A 20369-nucleotide genomic window follows, 5' to 3' on the forward strand; every position below is an offset into this window, starting at 1 on the left:
TGCTTTGTTCATTGCTCATTACATTCTTTAAAGTAAATCAGTACAGACAGACGTGGAGTTAAGGACAGTGCCCAACTATCTGCTTATTCTGATGTGATGGTTCATATGTTAAAGCAGGCTGCAACTTGTAAAACTCAAACCACTGTGCTATGGCACTCACATTCCCAGCACTGGAGTGTGGTGGGCTTTACACACATATTTTTTCAACAGGATGTCCAAGACACACACTGGTGATGGTCAACAGAATGACAACATAATTAATCTCAGCGCAGGCTGTGAAAGAGACTCCAAGGTGGAGTCCACCCTCCCTCCAGGCTGCCTTCGAAGACAAACTCCTCTGCTGAGGAAGGCTTCAGCATCCTTTCAGGCCTCATGCAGCGCGATTCAAAAGAAACAAACGAATGCGAGAGAGTAGAGGCAACACAGCAGTGACAACACCTTGATATGATTGCAGGAATATAAACTAGACTCCCATTGTGCAAGTCTGAGCCATTTCAGTTTATATATACACACATATTCATTATATATTAAATATACACACATATGCATTATAGCCTATATATAGCTATATATTACACACACACATATATTACATATACCAACATCGGGCACTTATAATATCATTATTATGATTATTATTATATAATCATAAACATATTTGCTTTTTGGCATCATTGGCAGATCTTTACACTTGGGCCTGAAGATCATAAACCCTGAAATGAATCCAGCTGCTGTGCCATGGGCTTTGAACATCCATGCCTGATCTGCCACCTGTGTCAATGTGTGTGTGTGTGTGTGTGTGTGTGTGTCTTTCTCCTCACATCTCAATGACACTCAAAGTCACAGCCAGCCGTGGTGGGAAGAAAGAGGATTCACAGCACAGCAGGCTGCGGGGAGCTGGCGGTGCGTCACCCGGCTGCCTCTCCTGCAACCGGCACAGGCATGCAAACACTGCCACCTAGTGGAGGCCCTGCGTGTGCACGCTGACTAGGCTGTGCATCGGTGAGAGGGGTGTAGGGGGGGTTAATCATGAGGGAGCCGGAGAGAGAGGGAGAATTAAAGATGAACAGCATGTTCTTTTAATTAAACACTACGCTACAGGCGCTCAAGTGCTACTGAGCTTCCATCAAGCCGTCTCAGGGCTGCAAGAAAGCAACCCAGGAAAGGAAGAAGCATCTGCCGGGTGAAGGTGCAGTAAAATACACTACAGGGCACTCGCTTCGCCCCCCCTGCCAGGGAAATTACCTTCAAGAGGCAATTTACGTGCTCTCTGTAGTGTGTAAAGAACACGTCGGCTTGTTCGTCTAAACCCTACCTGCCTTTAGTTCAATTGTCTTACTGCCAAAGATGCAAAGTACGAAGCACCCAATGAACTCAAAGGATAGTTTCAGCATCTACGCAGACTACATTTTTACACAGATATTGCTTGGAAGGGGACCAAACTCACTAATGCACTCAATGATGTTTGGCCTTTTGCTTCTATGTTTATAATGATTATTATGAGAGAGAGACAGAAAATAAGCAACTCAACTTGTTACAGTCTGCTAATGTATTTACGGTTGTACACAGCAGTTTAATTATTTGAATACCTCCATAATCCAGCGCATTGCACATCACTACCTCTGAACCCATTCTCTGGTGCACTGCATCTTAGATATGTTAAAAAAAATCAAATTAAATGGCATTAGAGGATTTATTTAGCCTCTTTTCTTAACATGTATTTACTCACATTCCTGATCATTTACAGCTCTAAACAACTCGGGTTGTTTCTGCACCAACATCATCAAACATCACACACACCAAAAAAGAAAACGGCCTGATGCACCATCAGTGTCAGCAATGCTTCCAGGTTATTGAGCTTCACAGACCACAGAGAGGATTAAACGATAATTCACCAACATTGACTTTCCGAGTCCACCCACAGTAAAGTTTTGTTTCTGTAGACACCTGGTCTTGATCTCCACCAGCATTTCCAATAGGCTATTGGTTTAAATACCTGAGGTGGAACATATGCAAGTAAGTACACATTACCATAGCACACATACTAATCTCGCCATTTTAAACCCCGTATTTCAATGTGTAATATGAGCCAAGGAATTTATAGGGCCCAATTGTAAAACAACGCACAGTTTTGTGTCGCAGATCTTTTTTTTTACATAGTGTTGTTTTTCCGCAGATTTAAGAAATAATTAAGCCCTTTTTTCCACATTTATATATATATATAAACTCTCCATTCTGAAAAATGCTGTTTGACTATATATTTCACTAAATCCTAAATCTGGGTTTTGAAAATAAATATTGAACTTAAATCTTCACTATCTTAAATCTAAACGTAGAGGCGAAATCTAAATGTAAACGCTTAATGTTAAATCTGGGGTTTGCAAAATAAGTAATTTAGTCCGTCAGCCGCGGGGGCGTGGAAAGTGGGTGACCTCTGCAATCAGCGATGGCGGATTTAGGATTTAGTTAAACAGGTAGACAAACATGAGATTTAAGTTACGTCTGTGAAAATGACACCGCGGAATAAAAAATCGTTGTTTGCCATTTGGCACCCCATATAAATTGCAGAATTGATGGGGAAAGAGAAATCCAACAATGGTTTCCCCTCTTAACCAGTACAGAGAGAGCAATGTCTCCCGAGAATTGCCGCACGGGTGTCTAAACCGAAATACAACAAGAGCACGGTATGATAAAATATCGTGATCAATCGGTTTAAACTGACTGACCTTCTGTACTCGGCCGTTCGCTTTCAGTTTCAACTGCAACGAACAAACGCGGGGATTGATCCACAGGTTCTAGTGTAGTCTTTTTTAATGCTGTTATTATTATTATTATTATTATTATTATTATTATTATACAAGTGCAGAAAATACATGTACATTTTAGTAAAAAATGGAAAAACAAAATATGTGAGATATTGTGGCCAAATGCCATTCAGTGCTTTCATGATCACACCGCCCTTCACAGTTAAGTGCTAGTACCAATAACTAACCATTCGGGCGCAGCAATGAGTTGCAATGTGTAGTTTTATTCGTGCTCTAAAAAATAAAAAGTTGAAAGCCTGCTGAGTGACTTCTGTTTCTGATGTTTGTTTAAGGCTGCTCTGCAAGTTATTCTGATCTTCTACCCTGGAATAAGGGCATCTGCCAAGACACAAAAACAATTTTTTTAAAGATTAGTTTGTTTTCAGTGAGATTAGTGTGCATTTCTGTTCTTGTTGTTACTTGTATGATCGAAACATAATTGTTAGAGATATTGCGCTAGAATAGTACAGTATCGTGTGCGGCATCGAGTGAATGAATAACATACGTAAGATAATAGAAGCTGCTGGACGGTATCAATCGCCAGGGCCTTCACACATACACATGCACTGCAGGCTGGATGGTGGAGGTGCGTGACGCTCATACACTATTGTTCTCTGCTCTCTCACTTTTTACAATGTTGACAGGATTTTATTTATATAGCTGACAAAACTGGAAAAGCTGAAAGAAAATGTTCACGGTTTAGCCTATCACTTGAAAAACTGAATTATGAATAGCTGAATGGACCAATGGACACTATACAAAACCAAATGGCAACTGACTTGGAAAATCTCAAATAATTTACTCGGCAGAAAAGGAAGAAGAAATCAGTCAACATTCCACAATAGTGCCGGCTGTTAGAATAGTCCCAGTCCAGGGGAGCAGCAGGAGCCGGTGTCTGTGCTCTCAGGTGGAGCAGGAGATCAGAGAGGAGGAAAGGCAGCCCAGGACAGCGGCATCATGGGCTCCCCCAGCCCCAGAGAGGAGGAGGGTGAACGGCTGACCCAGGAGGAGGCTGCCCTACCCGTCCACACCTTCGAGCAGATACTGGACATCATCGGCCACTTTGGGAAATACCAGAAGCTGATGTACATTGCCCTGTGTTTTGTGGCTTTCACCTCTGCCTGGTACACCCTCGCCCAAGTCTTCCTGTGTGCAACACCAGAACATCACTGTAAGGTAAGAGACAATTCAAAAGTATGGATACAGCACTGCAGATACAACTACTGGCATTGATGCAACTACTACTATTGCTGCTACTGTTACTATTGCAGTTGCTGCTAAACCCCAAACTTATACTGCAACACTGTAACTCCTGCTGCACTCATATGTTACTACTTCCACTTTATCCAAGGCAACCTAAATGGTTTTATAAACACTAGTCTCCCATGTTCCTCACACTCACAACATTACTTTTTAGGTTCATTGTGAAGGGGAGGGCCACTGCTGTTTTTGTTGTTGGCTTGTTTGTCAATTTGTTTTTAGTGAAAGTCTGCACCTCTGCACCTGCCACTACCTCATATTGTTCTTCGCTCACTTTTTACAATGCTGCCAGCTTAATTTGTGTAGCTGGGTAGCTGACCCACCTGGAAAGCTAAAAAGATCAAATGTTCTTTGCACAAAAGTCAACATTGCAAAAAAGAGCTAACCTGTCACCTGAAAAACTGAAGTATGGATTGCTACAGGAATTCAATTTTCGCCCCCTAGGAGTCAGATAAGAAATTATTACTATTTGTTTGCACCTCTGCACGTGCACAGCCAGGACTTCCAGAGGGATATGAAGATAGTTTTTAGTTTAAACAGTACTTGCACAGTGTGTTGTGCTATGAAAAGGAGAAAAAAGTCTTCATGTAGGTTGTGTTTTAGGATTCTCCTGTCCCAAATAATAATAACATTTGTTAGATTCGTGGCCACAGCCCATGACAACTTGATAAGTTACACATTTCTGCCTGTCTGAGAGAAACTCCACACTTCACATTCTCAAGCATTTCTTGTCCAGCCTTTAACCTCATGACAGCCCAACCTTTGACCACAATTCCTGTGAGATCTTCGCAGGCTACATTCATAAAGGAGCACCTGGCTAATATTTAAGCTGACAACAGACAACATACTGATTCCTTTACAATGTGAAATATTAAAAGATGTATATTATATTTGACTCCAAAAACCAGGGCACTGTGTTCAACAAAGTCTACAGTCAGCCTATGTCACACTCTCCCTCCGATGATGCATGTCTGTATGTCTGTGTGTGTGTCTGTGTCTGTGTGCGTGACCTGTCGCTGAACATGCAGCCCGCAGAGGTTCCATTCCTGTTCACCATCTCTAATGCCAGCAAGGAACGCCTGTGGAACATCACTGTGCCCCCAGAAACATCCCAGCACGGAAAATACCTTTGGAGCAAGTGTCAGCAATACAACCTGACACAGGTGAGCGCTTCAGTGTGCCTGACCTACCTTGTGTAGTTGTGTGTGTGTTATTGTTTTTCTGAACCTAGTGTCTAGTATTTGTGGTTAATATTTTATTTTTCCCTTCTCCCCTGCTATCATGCTCTCTGACAACTGCAGATCAATCTCCCCTCCAGGCCTGAGGAGTGGGACAGTGCTGATCCCCCCAAACATGGCTGGAATCAATCTGTGGTGTCCTGTCAGGCTTGGGAATATGACACATCAGTCTTCTCCAGTACGGTTGTGACAGAGGTAAGGCGCTGTGGCCACATGTATAATGGAACTACTTTCTGGCAGACCCTAGGCTGCTGTGGTGGCTTCAAAGGTACAGACGTATGGCCAAGTGGACTGAAAGTGACCCAATGTTGTTCATGATGGATGTGGAGTTTATTGGCAAACCCTGTGTATCTACATACAAACAAACAAAAAGAGAAATACATTAATAAATACTTTCATAAATACATACCCAAGAATAAGTGTGTCCCTGTGCATGATGACTGAATGCAGACCATTTATCTGATTCCCACAACACCAGCCTGTTCCCTTCCCTTCCACAGTGGGACCTGGTGTGTGAGCGCAGCTGGATGAGGCAGCTGGACACGGTGCTGTTTATGCTGGGATGTTTAGTTGGGTCAAGTCCAGTGGGCTGGGTGGCAGACAGGTTAAGTACAGATGTGCTGCGTGGCAAGGAGCAATGTGCATAAATCAAAGGAATGGAGATTAATCTTCAGTGACTGTCCCTAGAGAAGAGTCATTCAAAACCAATGACCTACAGTGATTTAGGCCTGTCCTGTGAGGAGCTCCTCAGTAGCTTCAAACACAGGTGTCTCCAATGTAAATTTAACGAGGGCTTGTCTCTCAACCGTTTTAATGGGAGCTTAAAATTAAAGTTCAGGAGAAGGACAACCCCAATGTCACAATTGTCTACCAACTCAAGAATAAATAAAACTCCCTCTCCCAGAATTCATTGCTTTTCCTCCCTCCGCCTCCACCCAGTTGAAGAGAGGGTTCTGATGGGCTCGTCCTCACGGGCTGGTCATTCCCTAGGTCAACCCAGTCTTGGCCTAAACCAACTTTATTTACCAATGACTATAAATGTGCTTTTGGGGTTGCCTAGACTCCTGAATTGGGAATATTTAGGCTTAACACAAGGGCTAGGCTCTAGGTTGGGTGAGGGGTAGGGTTACATTTTTCAGGAAACTTTGAGATGCATTAGGGTTATGGTTGTTTTTGTTCTGTAAACTTAAAATGGCCACTAAGGAGATAAGTATCATAATCCTCATGCAAACTCAGCCTGGCACATCAAACACAGAGTATATTTCTTACATTGTTCCTGTGCATACAAATTATTATTATTAATATGTCGGAAAAATAACAATGTGACTGGACACAAATCGTGTCCTATGAACTCAGAGACAGAGAGTTACTAGGGTGTGTGTGCGTGTCTGTCTCTCTCTCTCTCTCTGCAGGTATGGCCGTAGGAAGGTGGTCTTGGTGAGTGCAGCTCTCGCCATTCTGTGCACTCTGGGGATGGTGTTCTCTCCAGCCTTCTGGTTCTTCACTGTCCTGAGGTTCCTGAATGGCTTGCTGTCTCTGGCACTGTACAATGTGTCTTACACACTGGGTGAGGCGCCCAGAGGGTCCTGGTCTTTACTGCAGGCATCAGGAGACTCCAACTAGTTTCCCCCTCTGCCCCTGGATTCAGGCACCAGTTCTGTACAGCTGCTCTTTGAGGCCATAACCAAAAAAAGGGATTTGTAAATGTCAAGATCACCAGAAATGTTATCCCAGGATTTTGAAAATACCATCGGCTGACATCACCCTGGAGAGGATATGAAAATACTTACTAGTCACAAAAGTCAAACGGGCTACTTTCAGCTCCCGATTGGGCATATCTAAAGAATGCCACCAACCCTGTACATGGCATACAATGCTGTTCCTCTCCCTTCCAATATTGTTTCATCATGGAGGGTGTTACATTTTTTCCAAATTGCAGCGCTTTCCTCTTCCCCCAACAGGGATGGAGTTTGTTGGACCAACGAAGAAGAAGGTGCCAGGAATGATCATGAACCTGGCCTTCACATTGGGCCACGTGCTGCTGACAGGGGTGGCATACGGGTCGGGCAGCTGGAGGATGATCCAGCTGACCGTGACCCTGGTGTCAGCAGGTGTAATGCTCTGCTGCTGGTGAGTGTGCCAGGCCTGCCTGGGGGCACAGTGAAAGCAATTCAAGGAACACCAGGGTGTGATCAGTTGATACTTGGAAAGTGGGCGTCACAGTGTCCAGTGCAAGGGATAGGTGCTGCAGTGGGGGGAACCCGATGCTAAAGCCAGGGAAGCTGAGTCTGGTCCCGGGGGGCCACGGTGTCTTCAGGATTGTGTTCAAACAGGAGCTCTCAATTAATTAATTAATTTAAGGGTTGATGAGATTTTCACATTTCATTTTTTTTTCCAGCAGAGAACTTAAAATATGTTTATTACCCAAGATATTGTACCCACAAAACATCTAGTCTAGAGACGTGCTGAATTCATGTTTACTTACACCAAACTTAAGAGCCAAGAGTTGCAACAGTGAGCAGAAGACACCGTGGCCCCCCAGGGCCTGGAGTCTGACCCCGCCTTCATCTAGACATTCCCATCTTTGTTCTCAAGCTTACCTCCCCCTCTGGCCCCAGGTTCCTGCCCGAGTCTGCACGCTGGCTCATCCTACGGGACCGGGAAGAAGAAGCCAAGGTCATCATCAGAAAGGCAGCCCGGATTAACCAGCGCCCCCTGCCTGCCAACTTCATCCTGACCGCCAGCACAGACAGCAAGGCAAGCCAGGCACTTCTCAACACTACATCATCAACAGCAACAACAATAATAACAACAACAATAACAATAATAATAATAATGTATTTCTCCCTCTGTGCACACAGGCTTGGAGATTAGACCAGAGGAAGTACACAGCTACTGATTTACTGAGGACACCAATACTGCGCCGCAACACCCTCATCCTATGCTACAACTGGTGCGTGTTCTCCTTCAGCGTTACCCCGTCAAGCCATTTTTAACGTTGAATACATATATGTAAATGTATAATAGATGTATGTGTAGATAAGGAAGTGTTACTGGGCAGTACTGCTCAAGTTCCTATCTCATCCCCATGCCTTCAATGCTGGCCTGCACAGGTTTTCTGTGTGCTGCTCCTACTACGGCCTCGTCTACAACATCCAGAACCTGTCCGGGGACCCTTACGTCAACTTCCTGTTGATCGGGCTGGCTGAAGTTCCAGCGCATATCGGCCTCCTGCTGATTCTGGACCGGACCCGCAGGAAACTGCTGCTCCTGGGCACACAGCTGCTGGGCGCGGGCGCCTGTCTGGGCGCGGCAGCCTTCGCTTGGCTAGGTGAGTGCAGACTGGGAGGAGCATGGGAGGGTGACTTCCTTAGTAATCAGTGAAGAGATGGTGGCCGAACCCTGCATGAGTTGGATTGGACAGCCTGTTGCTTTCATATCCCCACATTATACATTCTTCCTCAGTGTTTTTCAATATGAATACTCCTACACTCTGTAGCAAAGCTGTAAATCAGGTTTGTCATTTCAACAAAGCCTGGGGTGCCAAGTCCAATTATATCTGTTATTTACGCCCTGATCACTCCACTCATGGCACTGCTGTAAACTTGAAGTGTCTTAATTACTGGTTTGATACTTCTGGAATATCAGGCTGGGATGATTGAACCTCAGGGACTGACTCTGGGCCTAGGACTGTGAGTAAAACAGTGTCAGAGCTGCCTCTCAGTCCCAGCGTCCCAGCTCAGAAACCACCCACTGAACGCACATTCAAGCCAGCTCACTAGACAGTGGCAATGCGTTTGCCGCAGGGTTCCTCCATCAATAGGATCTCCCCCATAGGAGTTGGGGAGTGGCCTGCTGTCATGTACAATTTTTCTATTGTCTCTCAGAGATGGCATGGCTGACAGTGGGACTCTGCCTGGTCGGACAGTTCCTGATCTCTGCAGCTTTCACCGGTGTCTACCTCTACTCTGCGGAAGTGATGCCAACCCCTCTCAGGTAGAGATGGGCCGTGCAGAAAGCCTGGTGTTGGATGTTTAACAGATTGTTGGAATCTGGAGAACAAGGGGGACACTGAGGGGATATTGAACTGATGTCACTTTAATGACCCAATCAGCTGGAAGGCACTTTACATTACATTATCGTCATTTAGCAGACACCCTAATCCAGGGTAACTTACATTTGTACCCATTTATACAGCTGGGTAATTTACCGGAGCAATCTAAGTGAAGTACCTTGCTCAAGGGTACAACAGCACTGCCCCACTTTATACAACTTCCTGTCAGCTGTATCCTGTTAGCAGAGGTGCTGAGATCTCCCTGCTTCCTTCCTACCAGCACCATTTCCACCCAGAGCTCTCCACGCTCAGCCTTGAGCAGGACCAACCCTCCTGAACTACTGAGCTATGGTACAGGCACAGCTGATTCACCACACTTGTCTCTATGTTGCAGGACTACAGGCATTGGCTTCTGTAACACACTGGGGAGGCTAGGCAGCTCACTCTGTCCCTGGGTCATCCTACTGGGAGACACATGGAAGCCCAGTCCCTTCATTGTGTTCGCTGTCTTGACAACGACAGCAGGCCTCCTGGCCATCTGGCTACCTGAGACACTAGGCAGGAGACTCCCGGAGACACTGGAGGATGCAGAGAAAGTGGAGGATTCCTGCTGCTGCTGTTGGGGAGGGACTGCTCACAGTGCCAATAGCAGGGGACTATGACCATATGAACACTACAGTATTAGAAATCTCACAGAATTTCAGACTTTGGTTTTGATTTGCGCTTTGGTGTATTTTACACATTCCTGGAGCTCAGTTCTAGGTAACTTGGGATTGTCTAAATTACTTATTGACATAAGTTTCACTAGGGCTGAAAGAGCTAGTTTTCAATTCTTGAAATATACTACTAGTACTCCTAGACATAAATTCAGCTTCAAATGGGGCAATTTAATGCACTAAATAGTTTAATTTATATATGATAAACACCACCGCACACCCTGGCTAGCTAGTTTTCTAGCATTGACCAAATGGAAGCTGTTATATAGGTCAAAGCTGTGATGTAATTAGTAACTACATTAGTTACAGCTGAGGAAAGGAGTTTCAAGCATAAGAACTTAAACATTATAGTTTTTCTCACTTAATAACAAACTTCTAGAAGTACAATTTAAAACTCATTGGTTTTCTCTCCCAGCAATGCAGGGATGAGTGTTTAGAAGCACTGAGGCAAGGCTCTTCCTCAATCATTAACTCCCAAACAGTTCAGAGAAATGGCAGCATCTTTGTAAAGGCAAAGTTCAACAAGTTATTGTTAATCTTTTTTTTGTTAGTCAAGTTTCTCTGGTTTTACTATTTATAGGTATGTTTGGGTAAAATTAACATTTGTTTTATTCTATAAACTACTGACAACATTTCTCCCAAATTCCAAATAAAAATATGAATGGAACAGAATGGCTGCCATACATGTAGAGATGCTGATTTAAGAAAAAAAGTGCAGTGGTCTCTTTTTTTCCAGAGCTATATAGTCTGTACTTTCCAAGTAAAATGTATATACAGTAAGTTATCTATCCCATAGGCAAGCCGTGTGTGTCCATTGTGCCATTCTGCATCACAGCCCATTACATGCAAGGCTGTCCCACGCTCTTCTGCATCAGAGTGGGAAAATGGAAGGAGTGCCACTCCTGTGAGTGCAACTGATAATTAACCCCATTGTCTTGTTTGTGTCACACCCACACAGAAACAGGCTGACACCACCCATCAATAATGATCTTTAATGTCAATATATACAGACCTCGAAAGAAAAATAGATTTTAAAAAATTAAACGAAATAAATACAATATAATACAATTTCCACAATGTCATTGAAGAGAGTAATGATGCCGAGGCAAACGGGTCCTCTGGACCTCCTCCTCCCTCATTCGCTCCAAGTTCCCTGACCCTTGTCCCATTCCCATCCTTCCCCCTGGCCTTTGACCCTTCAGGGATAATACTGTACCTACATGCACCTCAATGTGCAACAATACACATTAATTGACCTTCTTGGTTTGTTAGTTTTTGACCAGTTCTCTTTTTTTTTTTTTGATCTGCCCACAATGATGATTAAAACCTTGGGCAACTGTTGAAGCTAAAAGAAAAACCACAAGAGAAACACCCCGTCTAGCCCATGTGCAAACTTCAAAACAAAAAAAATTGTGAACAAATATTTTTTTATATATATATATATATATATATATATATATATATATATATATATATATATATATATATATATATATATATAAATTAATAAATAAATACAAAAACGTTTTATTTCTTAAATATCAAATATCAAGCTTAAACTAGGTTCTTCAAAATGAGCTGGAATAAAAAGCCATAACATTGCCCTATTCTCATGGATCAGGACATGCAGTAATGGGAATCGTTGACAGTGGTCGGGAATAGCCCCCCCCCCGCCCCCCCCATTGCTTGCAGCTGTGGCCTGCAGAGAAGCATCTGTATTACACAGCTCAGATCTCATATCTTCAGTTCACCCACATGCCCTAGGAATTGTTTTTAATTATTTATGTAATCAGTTTATTATTATTCATTTTTCTCACGAAAAGTAGCTTGCTTCTAACAAGATTCTTGCCAGCATGTCTGGGAAAGTCACTGATGTCAGGATTGGTAATGCAGTAACGAGAGGTGGAGAGAGACAGCAGAGTAGGGCATACATAATGCCCCTTCACTGTACCCCTCCCCACCTCACTCACCCCATACTCCTTGCAAACACAGCGCGCTCCGGAAGGCCTGAATGACATGCAGCGCTGTGCAGTACTGACCTCTGTGCTGATGTACACAGTGAGCTCTGACATGGCCAATCACAGTGAATGGACAGTGTGCGCTGGTGCTAACCTCAACATGGAAACAGGACGGTTAAAAAAAAAAAAAAAAAAAGGAAGAAAAAAATACGTTTTTCCCCAACAGTACCAATATACATGTTTGTATATATTTAATGTGTTAAACTAATGATTCTATTTGATATCCCTCCTCCCTGATTGGAAAAATAAGTTTGCTGTAACACATGGTGCTCCCTGTCCACTCCACTCTCCCTCTCCCAGTCTCCGAGATCAGGACACTAGAGGCTGGGATGGGCCACTGAGGTAAGCTAAAGTGTTTGGGGGGAGGGGGCAGGGTAAATGAAAGATGGGAAAACAAATTAGGGATATGGGGTGGGACAGGGAATCATAATCATAATAAATAAAAGCAATCCTTTAACCAAAAACAAATAGAGGAGGGGGAGACAAAACTAAAAAGGGTTTTTACTACAAGTCCGTTGATGTGAGCTTCTTCATGCTGCGTCGCTGTGCCAGGCTGGAGGCGGCCACGGGTTCAAGCACTGGCTGGCATGTCTTGTGGTTCAGTGCGGAATACGTAGCAGCCATTGCTCCCTGGGTAGAGACACAAGACATGCGTGAGCATGACAAGCACAGGCCCTGGCAGAAACCCGACTTCACTCTTCACCAAGAGGTTACCCAGTCTGTCATGGGGGGGGCACTTCTTTCAACCCACACCTTCATGACAACACACAGGAAGGCGACGGCCAGAGATTCAAGGATGCAGCCTCAGTCTCCAAACTAAATGGGAAGAACTGGCAATGGCCTCGTTTCACACAGGAGGAAAACTAATTTGCTTGGCATTATGATGCAGGTGCTAAAGAGCTACCGGAGTGCTGTGTGGAAGCCAACAGCCACAAACTACAGGGGCTGAAACCAAAGCTTGTGAGAGTGCCTTATGGTGAGTTAATGTACACAGCAGGGCCTGCAGCACCAGCCATTGTGTGTGTAATTTACTTTTTACAAATGGGGCATTGGTTTTTCTGATTTGTCCATGATCTGAAGCCAATCAGACTGGGGGGAAACGGGAGTCTGAATGGAGGGCTGCGGTCAGTGCAGGCTTATACTGGCCTGCACACAGCTCCACTGTGAGCTCTGAAACAGGTGATGTGCAGCTGCAGGTACTGGAGGAGCCTCAGCCAGGCGCATTTTATGGGCCTCTGAATCACTTGCACCATGCAGTTCAGTGAAGCCCATTTTGAGCGGAGGTAAAAGAAAAAAGGTGGTAAAAGGGAGAAGAAAAATGTACATCAAATCAATATTTGGTGTGACCACCCTTTGCCTCAAGCATCAATTCTTCTAGGTACACTTGCACACAGTTTTTGAAGGAACTCGGCAGGTAGGTTGGCCCAAACATCTTGGAGAACTAACCCCAGTTCTTCTGTGGATTTAGGCAGCCTCAGTTGCTTCTCTCTCCCTGTAATCCCAGACTCGATGTTGAGATCAGGGCTCTGTGGGGGCCATACCATCACTTGCAGGACTCCTTGTTCTTTACACTGAAGATAGTTCTTAGTGACTTCCGCTGTATGTTTGGGGTCGTTGTCATGCTGCAGAATAAATTTGGGGCCAATCAGATGCCTCCCTGATGGTATTGCATGATGGATAAGTATCTACCTGTACTTCTCAGCACTGAGGAGACCATTAATTCTGACCAAATCCCCAACTCCATTTACAGAAATGCAGACCCAACTTGCAAGGAACCTCCACCATGCTTCACTGTTGCCTACAGACACTCATTCGTGTACTGGTCTCCAGCCCTTCGGTGAACAAACTGCCTTCTGCTACAGCCAAATATTTCAAATTTTCACTCATCAGTCCAGAGCACCTGCTGCAATTTTTCTGCAACCCAGTTCCTGTGTTTTGATGCATAGTTGAGTCACTTGGCCTTGTTGCCACGTCAGAGGTATGGCTTTTTGGCCTCAAGTCTTCCATGAATGCCACTTCTGACCAGACTTAAACAAGTAGAAGAATTGATACTGTTTTGAAGGCAAAGGGTGGTCACACCAAACATGGATTTGATTTATATTTTTCTTCTTTTCACTCACTTTGCATTTAGTGAATTGATAAATATAATCTATTAACATGTCTATTTTTGAAAGCATTCTTACTTTACAGCATTCTTTCACACCTGCCTAAAACTTGTGCACAGTACTGTGTATACAAATAATAACTAGAATGTGCACAGTTATTATAATATCTGACACGTGCCTGTCTTACAATGCTTTGAAACACACAGTCAGAGTAACCTTCAACTCCCGCCCTGCACCACCCCCACCTACCTTGACTAGGTGTGGGGCGTCGTGCCGTGTGAGCTGGAAGTGGGGCAGTTGGTCCCGGCAGGCGATCCAGGAGTGCTTGAGCACCTGCTCTGCAGTGTATCGCTGGTGTGGATCTACATGAAGCATATGGGACAACAAGTCCTAAATTTGGAACAAAATTGTCACAGGTAGGATCATGGTTAACACTCAAAGGCCAAGAGACAACTTCATATACACAAACAATGCAGAAAAGACAAAGTAAGAATACACATGCATATATTATAACAATTTAATAATGCATTTTTTCACAGTTAAGTCAACAGCTCGAAGTTCTTTCAAAGCATACATGTAACAATTATTTCTACTACCACTACGGAATACATAAAAAAAAAAAAAAAAAACATGAGCAAGTAACATCAGTAAATTATGAAAATTGAGGGTATGACAGATTGGCTGAGAGTGTTGGGTGGAAATCAGGTGTGTGAGAGATGGCCTGCCGGCTGTGCTTTGACTGGGTGGGCTAGGCGTGGGCAGATCTTACCTTGGATGTATCGGACACAGTGTCCCAGTTCCCGCCGCTCAGGGAGAACTTCCCACTGCCGATGCGGAGCAGGATCTCCTCTGGGGTGTCGTTGGGGCCGTTGGCGAAGGGCGTGTATCTGCACAAGAGCAACTCCCGGAGTCACCACCTTACATACTCACAAAAACGTATTCACTCATTTTATTTACTTACAGACTAGTTCCTTTCCTTACATAATTTAATGCATCCGTTTATCTATATTTATTTAATAGTTCCCCAGAAATGTTGCCGGTCTCATTCTCACTTCGGTCTTTCTTCCTTCCTTCCTTCCTTCCTTCTCTTTTCCTCTGTGCATACACGGATAATGTAACCATAATACATACAGGACTTAATAATTAATATTATTAAAAAAAGCTAAAAAAAAAAAAAAAACACATTAGAAATTTTGTGATTTAAGGTCATTACAAAAAAAGAAACTAGCGAGACTGGGCTCCACATGCCCAGGGTTGCAGACACTGCCTGTCTGTCAGTAGGACTGGAGGAGCTGTAGGCTGAACAGCAGTGTTCGAGTATGTGCATTCAGACTCACCCAGCCAGCATGGTGTACAGGAGGACACCCAGGCTCCAGATGTCACAAGCGGCATCATAGCCCTGTCGCATTAGCACCTGCGGGCCAGAGACACAGACATGGTTACAGCACAGCACCAGGCTCCACGCAGAGCCACCCACTACCCCCAGGTAACAGATAACTGGACTTCTTGGTGTGTTTCAGAAAAACAGAGACACACTTGTTAAGATGGTTCTGTTCATAATATTATATATTTGTAAATGTATACATTAGTTATTTTTTATCCTCCCCTTCTAATACTATCTCAGTTTTAATTTATCATCATCTCCTTTTGTAAATGTTTTGGCAATAAATCATATAAGGCATGCCAATAAAACAAAACATTGAATTTAACGGAGAGAGAAACAGACCAAAATACAATACAGCTCTGGAAAAAATTAAGAGACCACTTAAATTTGGAGTGGTCTCAATTTTTTCCAGAGATTAATACATTTGTCTTACTTTTTTATATACACATTTAAATATGACTAGAATATAAATTAACAATTTGATCAGTTAAAATAAGCATCTGGAATATTCAAGGATTATGCTCCACAGCCTTTGGAATTGAAAGCACATATTATAAATGTAGATATAACTATCCTCCATGAAACATGGAGTAGTAGAGAAGTGTCCACACACTGCCCAGACAAGTATAAAGAGCTGATCATACCCTCCTTAAAAACAACAAGATTAAACATGGCAGACACTCAAGAGGCATTATTGTCTGGTTTAAAGGGGAACTCTCCAAATCTGTCCAGCGAGGGCAGAGGAGGCTCCCCTTTGTACCACACACTCAAAGACACAGCCATGATTGCGTGGTTAATTAGAACAGTCCTGCATCTCTGTAAAGGCCTGGGTCTGCACATCATCAATGGCAGGACCTGGGGGGACTCTCTGGGCAGATTCACATACAGCTCGGCCTTAGGGAGCAGTATGGTAGATTATGCCATTACAGACCTGTACCCATAATATATATCAATGCATTTATGGTCAAGCACTTGTCAGACCACAGTCAAGTAACCTTATATCTGGAAAATCCAAACAGCTGATCTGATCAAGGACCTGGACCCCCCTGCCACACTATTTGACCTTCAGCCCAAATACAAGTGGATGCAGTCCAGCACTAAAGACTGGCAGCAATGGGCAGCCCTGAGATTGACAGCACAAAATTGAAATAGCAAATTCGAGAAATTGGCAAGGAAACACACCCAAACAGTGGTTTGATGTTCAGTAAGCCAGAAAAGACCTGAGGCAGCTGTAAAACCAGGAACACAGGGAGTCCAGTCACACAGAGCAGCGCCTCAGATTCAGTCAGGCTCTCAAACATTACAAGAGCCTCTTAAACCAGGAAAAACATTAAACTATATTGAAGAATCAATTCAAAGGATAAACCAGATTTGACAATCCAAAATGGTAATATTTTGAAAAAGTACTTTAAAGAACTATATCAAAAAACAGAAATCAGTGATAAAATCTGTGTTTCTTTCTCCAATATAAAGCTGTGCTTAATTAATACCCTGCTACTGCAATAGAAACTTAAACAGTTTGTGGTGTGAGACACTGTACAAGGTGTCCGTCAGGTTGATCACAGCTGTAGCGTCAACAAATTTCCACAACAACCGTCTCTGAATGAACCTCAATGCAAGAGTATCACCTGCGGACAGGGCAATGTGGGGCTACTTCTTATATTCAACATATTGAAAACTTATGTTGGTAAAGCTTTTTCTGTCAAGTAACTCATTGAGATGTGTAATTACAGTTGTCCATGAGCAAGTGCCCGGAGAATAAAGCATGCACAAAAGAAATGTGCCGGTTGTTTACATCGCATCTTTCCTGGCTGCTGCTATGCATATCTGCAGAACATGGGGATGGTATTGACCAATGGATAGGTCATTACCATGGATCTCTCATCAGCCTAGAGATCTGATATTTTTCTACCCATTCACAGACCGTGACTCTACGACTATCTAGCCAATCCACAGACCCTCCGAAAGCCTTGGGACTCTCAGCTGATGAAGGCAGGTGTCAGATCACACGGTGCACCAGAGTGCACTGGTCAGAATGCAGAGTACAGACAGAGAGAAACAGACTTTTACAGTTTAGCTTATAAACAACATGTTTTTGCTATGAACCACAATGTTTTGTGTAGCTATGTTTTTTGATTCAAAACAACTTCAGCCGAAAGTAGTATGCATGTATAATGTATTTACAAGGCAATATTTGAGTGGAAAATGCACTCCCACGCCCCCGAGACACAAAGTGCAAATGAAACAAATTATCATTGATGACTGACATCATCGTTGATATACGATAGATGATATTAAAATAGGCATAACCTTACTACACGACTGCACACAGCCTGTGGGAGAGAACCCTACAGTAGCATGGTACTGGAGCTCAGCCAACTGACACAAATTAACAACAGTGAGCTTCAAAACACCACCAGCAAAAAAACTCAGCAAACCAATTGATAACTATTAATACCAATAAGGAAACCAGTTACAAATTACACTGGAAACATGAAATTGAATCCAATAATAAACTACAATATTATTTGGTCGTAAAGAAAGTGTTCACCCTGGCAGAATATCTGCTCAGGGACAAAGTAAAAAAAAAAAAAAAGACACATCCTGACCAAGTACAGACTCCGTGACCACAGCCAGGCCATAGAAACTGGCCTGCACAAGAAAACCTGGATCGCCAAAGAAAAACGGCTGTGTGGTCACTGTGTTCTGGGAGTGGTTGAAACAGAGTCGTCATGCCAATAAAGCAAATTTGAATTTGAGAGACAGACACACAACAGGGGTGTGCAACATTTATGTCAGCTATGGAGGGACAGACAGGCAGACAGACAGACAAACCTCAGGGGCGACAAAGTTGGCGGTGTAACAGGGTGTGAGCAGCAACCCGTTCTCCCCTCGCAGCTGTTTGGCAAAACCGAAATCGCAGATGCGGATGGAGTCAGGGTTGCCAGAGTCATCCATGTACAGGATGTTGCTGGGCTTCAGATCCCGGTGGACAACCTGGAAAACAGAACCGGCACCCACACATCACAGCAGGGACACACAGGAACGCACCTTTCCTCACACTCTGCTTGCGCCCCCCTTACTCAGAATAATCCCCCTGCACATGTTCTCCCCCTGCCTGTTGCTGGGTGCGGTTAAGCAGCACCCCTCTCTGTGCTTCCTCTCGGAGTTTAAATGTTCATTACGGTCAACTCTCCTCGCTCCATCTTCTCTCACACGCTTTCCTTATTGGCGTCTGGACAGGCGTAGGCCTCCTATCCATGTCTGTGCAAGTGAGTGACCATTATTGGTATCTGTGTCAGTGTCTCTGTGTGTGTCGGTGTCTGTCTCTCACCCCTTGGCAGTGCAGGTAATCCACAGTCTTGGTGATAGTGTAGAGCACAGCGCTAGCCTCCCGCTCCGAGAAATACTTCTGTTGCAGGATCTTGTCCAGCAGCTCCCCACCCTTCATCAACTCCGTCACCAGGTACACAAACCTGCCCTCGTCATACACCTGGGGTGGAGCAGGGAGAGAAATAACACACTGATATGCATATGGACACCCTTGTCCAGGGACAAAATATAAGAGCAATACAAAGTGCAATAATACAATGCAGTTCAAGGCATAATCCAATTTACAAATTTCAATTTACACAAGTGTATAGGAGATATAAAGTGAACAATATACAAGTCTTACATCCTAGATTGTAAAAGCTGATAAGTGCACACAAGGTGTTAAGTCAGAGTTAAGAGCTAAGGGAAAGGGGACATACCAGTAATGCAAAAGCAAGAAGTATGACGAAACATTGTAGAAGTGCAATTTTACAGTCTGAAAATACACATCATTCAACAAGATTTAAAACCATGTATTTAGTAAATGACAAAGTATGCTGATCTCTGAGGTCTGTTGAGGAATTGCATGCTCGAGTTGAAGTGTCAGATTAATAGTATTGGGGTAACTGAACACACTTACATCTTTCATAGTGATGATATTTGGGTGCTGTCCATATCGCATCAGAATCTCAATCTCTTCTGAAGGATCTCTTTTACTCTTGTCAATTATCTGCCATTGTAGGAGGAAAAATAAATAAAAATAAGATTTATGTTCCAGGTGGAGGGGAATGGGGAGGGAGGACTTTATGCGGTTTTTAATAAAAGCAGGACCCTGTACTTTACTGACCATTTCTTTCTGCCCCGTCCCCCCGACTAGTCAGAAACGTTTATCATTACCCTTGTTCTGCTGACAGCTGACATGTTTTGTAAGGTCTGGACCCATTTGCCACAACATTGTATAAGCCACCCCAACAGAAATAGATACACTAGATTTCCTTATAGATCATTTTAGTTATCCAAGGAATTTCAAAACTGTGCATGGGATAATACTGCCATCTGGTGTTTATCTTTAACACAACAACATTAACTTCCAGACCCTTTCCCAAAGCCGAGGTGCCGACCAGTTGTCTACGAGGAGACTTACCTTGACAGCAAACTCCATGCTGGTGACCCTGTGGATGCAGCGCTTGCAGATGGAGTAGGAGCCGACACCAATGTCCTCCTTCAAATCGTACGCTTCTGAGAACTGCGCCGCCCCACCATGCAGCTGCTGACACACAAGACAAAAGGAATATAAATTGTACTGCAAGATTATGGACATCACTGCTGTGGCTGCAACATTCAAATATTTAAAAAAATATATAAAAGTCCACTGAATGTTAAATCTAAATCTATATCTCTATACATAGGGTATCTAACACCCTTCCCCTAGAAAGAATTCTGAACAGCATATGGCATTCAAGCTTTTTTTATTTTAT

The 20369-nt window shown here is 43.6% G+C and overlaps 2 protein-coding genes and 1 long non-coding RNA gene across 5 annotated transcripts in view; 1 reads left to right on the top strand and 2 right to left on the bottom strand.

Annotated features, from left to right (window-relative positions):
- Positions 1–3761: 3761 nt before the first annotated feature.
- On the top strand, positions 3762–10744 carry LOC136760079 (organic cation transporter protein-like). The gene is made up of 11 exons (XM_066715326.1): positions 3762–3980; positions 5093–5227; positions 5366–5497; positions 5803–5906; positions 6715–6869; positions 7264–7432; positions 7921–8059; positions 8164–8255; positions 8416–8633; positions 9190–9298; positions 9751–10744. Exons 1-11 carry the CDS (start codon positions 3762–3764, stop codon positions 10016–10018), a joined length of 1740 nt encoding a protein of 579 aa, XP_066571423.1. The 3' UTR covers positions 10019–10744.
- On the bottom strand, positions 3934–8519 carry LOC136760080 (uncharacterized). The gene is made up of 4 exons (XR_010820148.1): positions 8483–8519; positions 7903–7951; positions 5712–5922; positions 3934–3973 (listed from the first exon to the last, which is right to left on the bottom strand). It is a non-coding gene; the product is annotated as an uncharacterized LOC136760080 (long non-coding RNA).
- Positions 10745–11545: 801 nt separating the features above from the next.
- LOC136760077 (ribosomal protein S6 kinase alpha-6) overlaps positions 11546–20369 on the bottom strand; it is a 31840-nt gene continuing 23016 nt past the window's right edge. The window contains exons 15-22 of one of the 3 annotated variants that reach the window (XM_066715323.1): positions 20036–20161; positions 19532–19621; positions 18914–19072; positions 18415–18576; positions 15533–15609; positions 14965–15082; positions 14445–14585; positions 11546–12720 (exon numbers count right to left, since the gene is read on the bottom strand). In XM_066715323.1, coding sequence (XP_066571420.1) covers positions 12595–12720; positions 14445–14585; positions 14965–15082; positions 15533–15609; positions 18415–18576; positions 18914–19072; positions 19532–19621; positions 20036–20161 — 999 coding nt within the window. In that variant the 3' untranslated portion in view covers positions 11546–12594. The remainder of the gene's footprint in view (positions 12721–14444; positions 14586–14964; positions 15083–15532; positions 15610–18414; positions 18577–18913; positions 19073–19531; positions 19622–20035; positions 20162–20369) is intronic. The other 2 variants (XM_066715324.1, XM_066715325.1) reach the window with 2 other exon arrangements.

Source organism: Amia ocellicauda, chromosome 10, assembly GCF_036373705.1.
Source record: "Amia ocellicauda isolate fAmiCal2 chromosome 10, fAmiCal2.hap1, whole genome shotgun sequence".
Taxonomy (NCBI): Eukaryota; Metazoa; Chordata; class Actinopteri; order Amiiformes; family Amiidae; genus Amia; species Amia ocellicauda.

Coding starts and splice junctions, on each gene's coding strand:
- LOC136760079 (XM_066715326.1), top strand. CDS start 3,762: ATGGGCTCCCCCAGCCCCAGAGAGGAGGAGGGTGAACGGCTGACCCAG. Junction 5,228..5,365: donor AGCAATACAACCTGACACAG/GTGAGCGCTTCA, acceptor TGACAACTGCAG/ATCAATCTCCCCTCCAGGCC. Junction 5,498..5,802: donor CCAGTACGGTTGTGACAGAG/GTAAGGCGCTGT, acceptor TCCCTTCCACAG/TGGGACCTGGTGTGTGAGCG.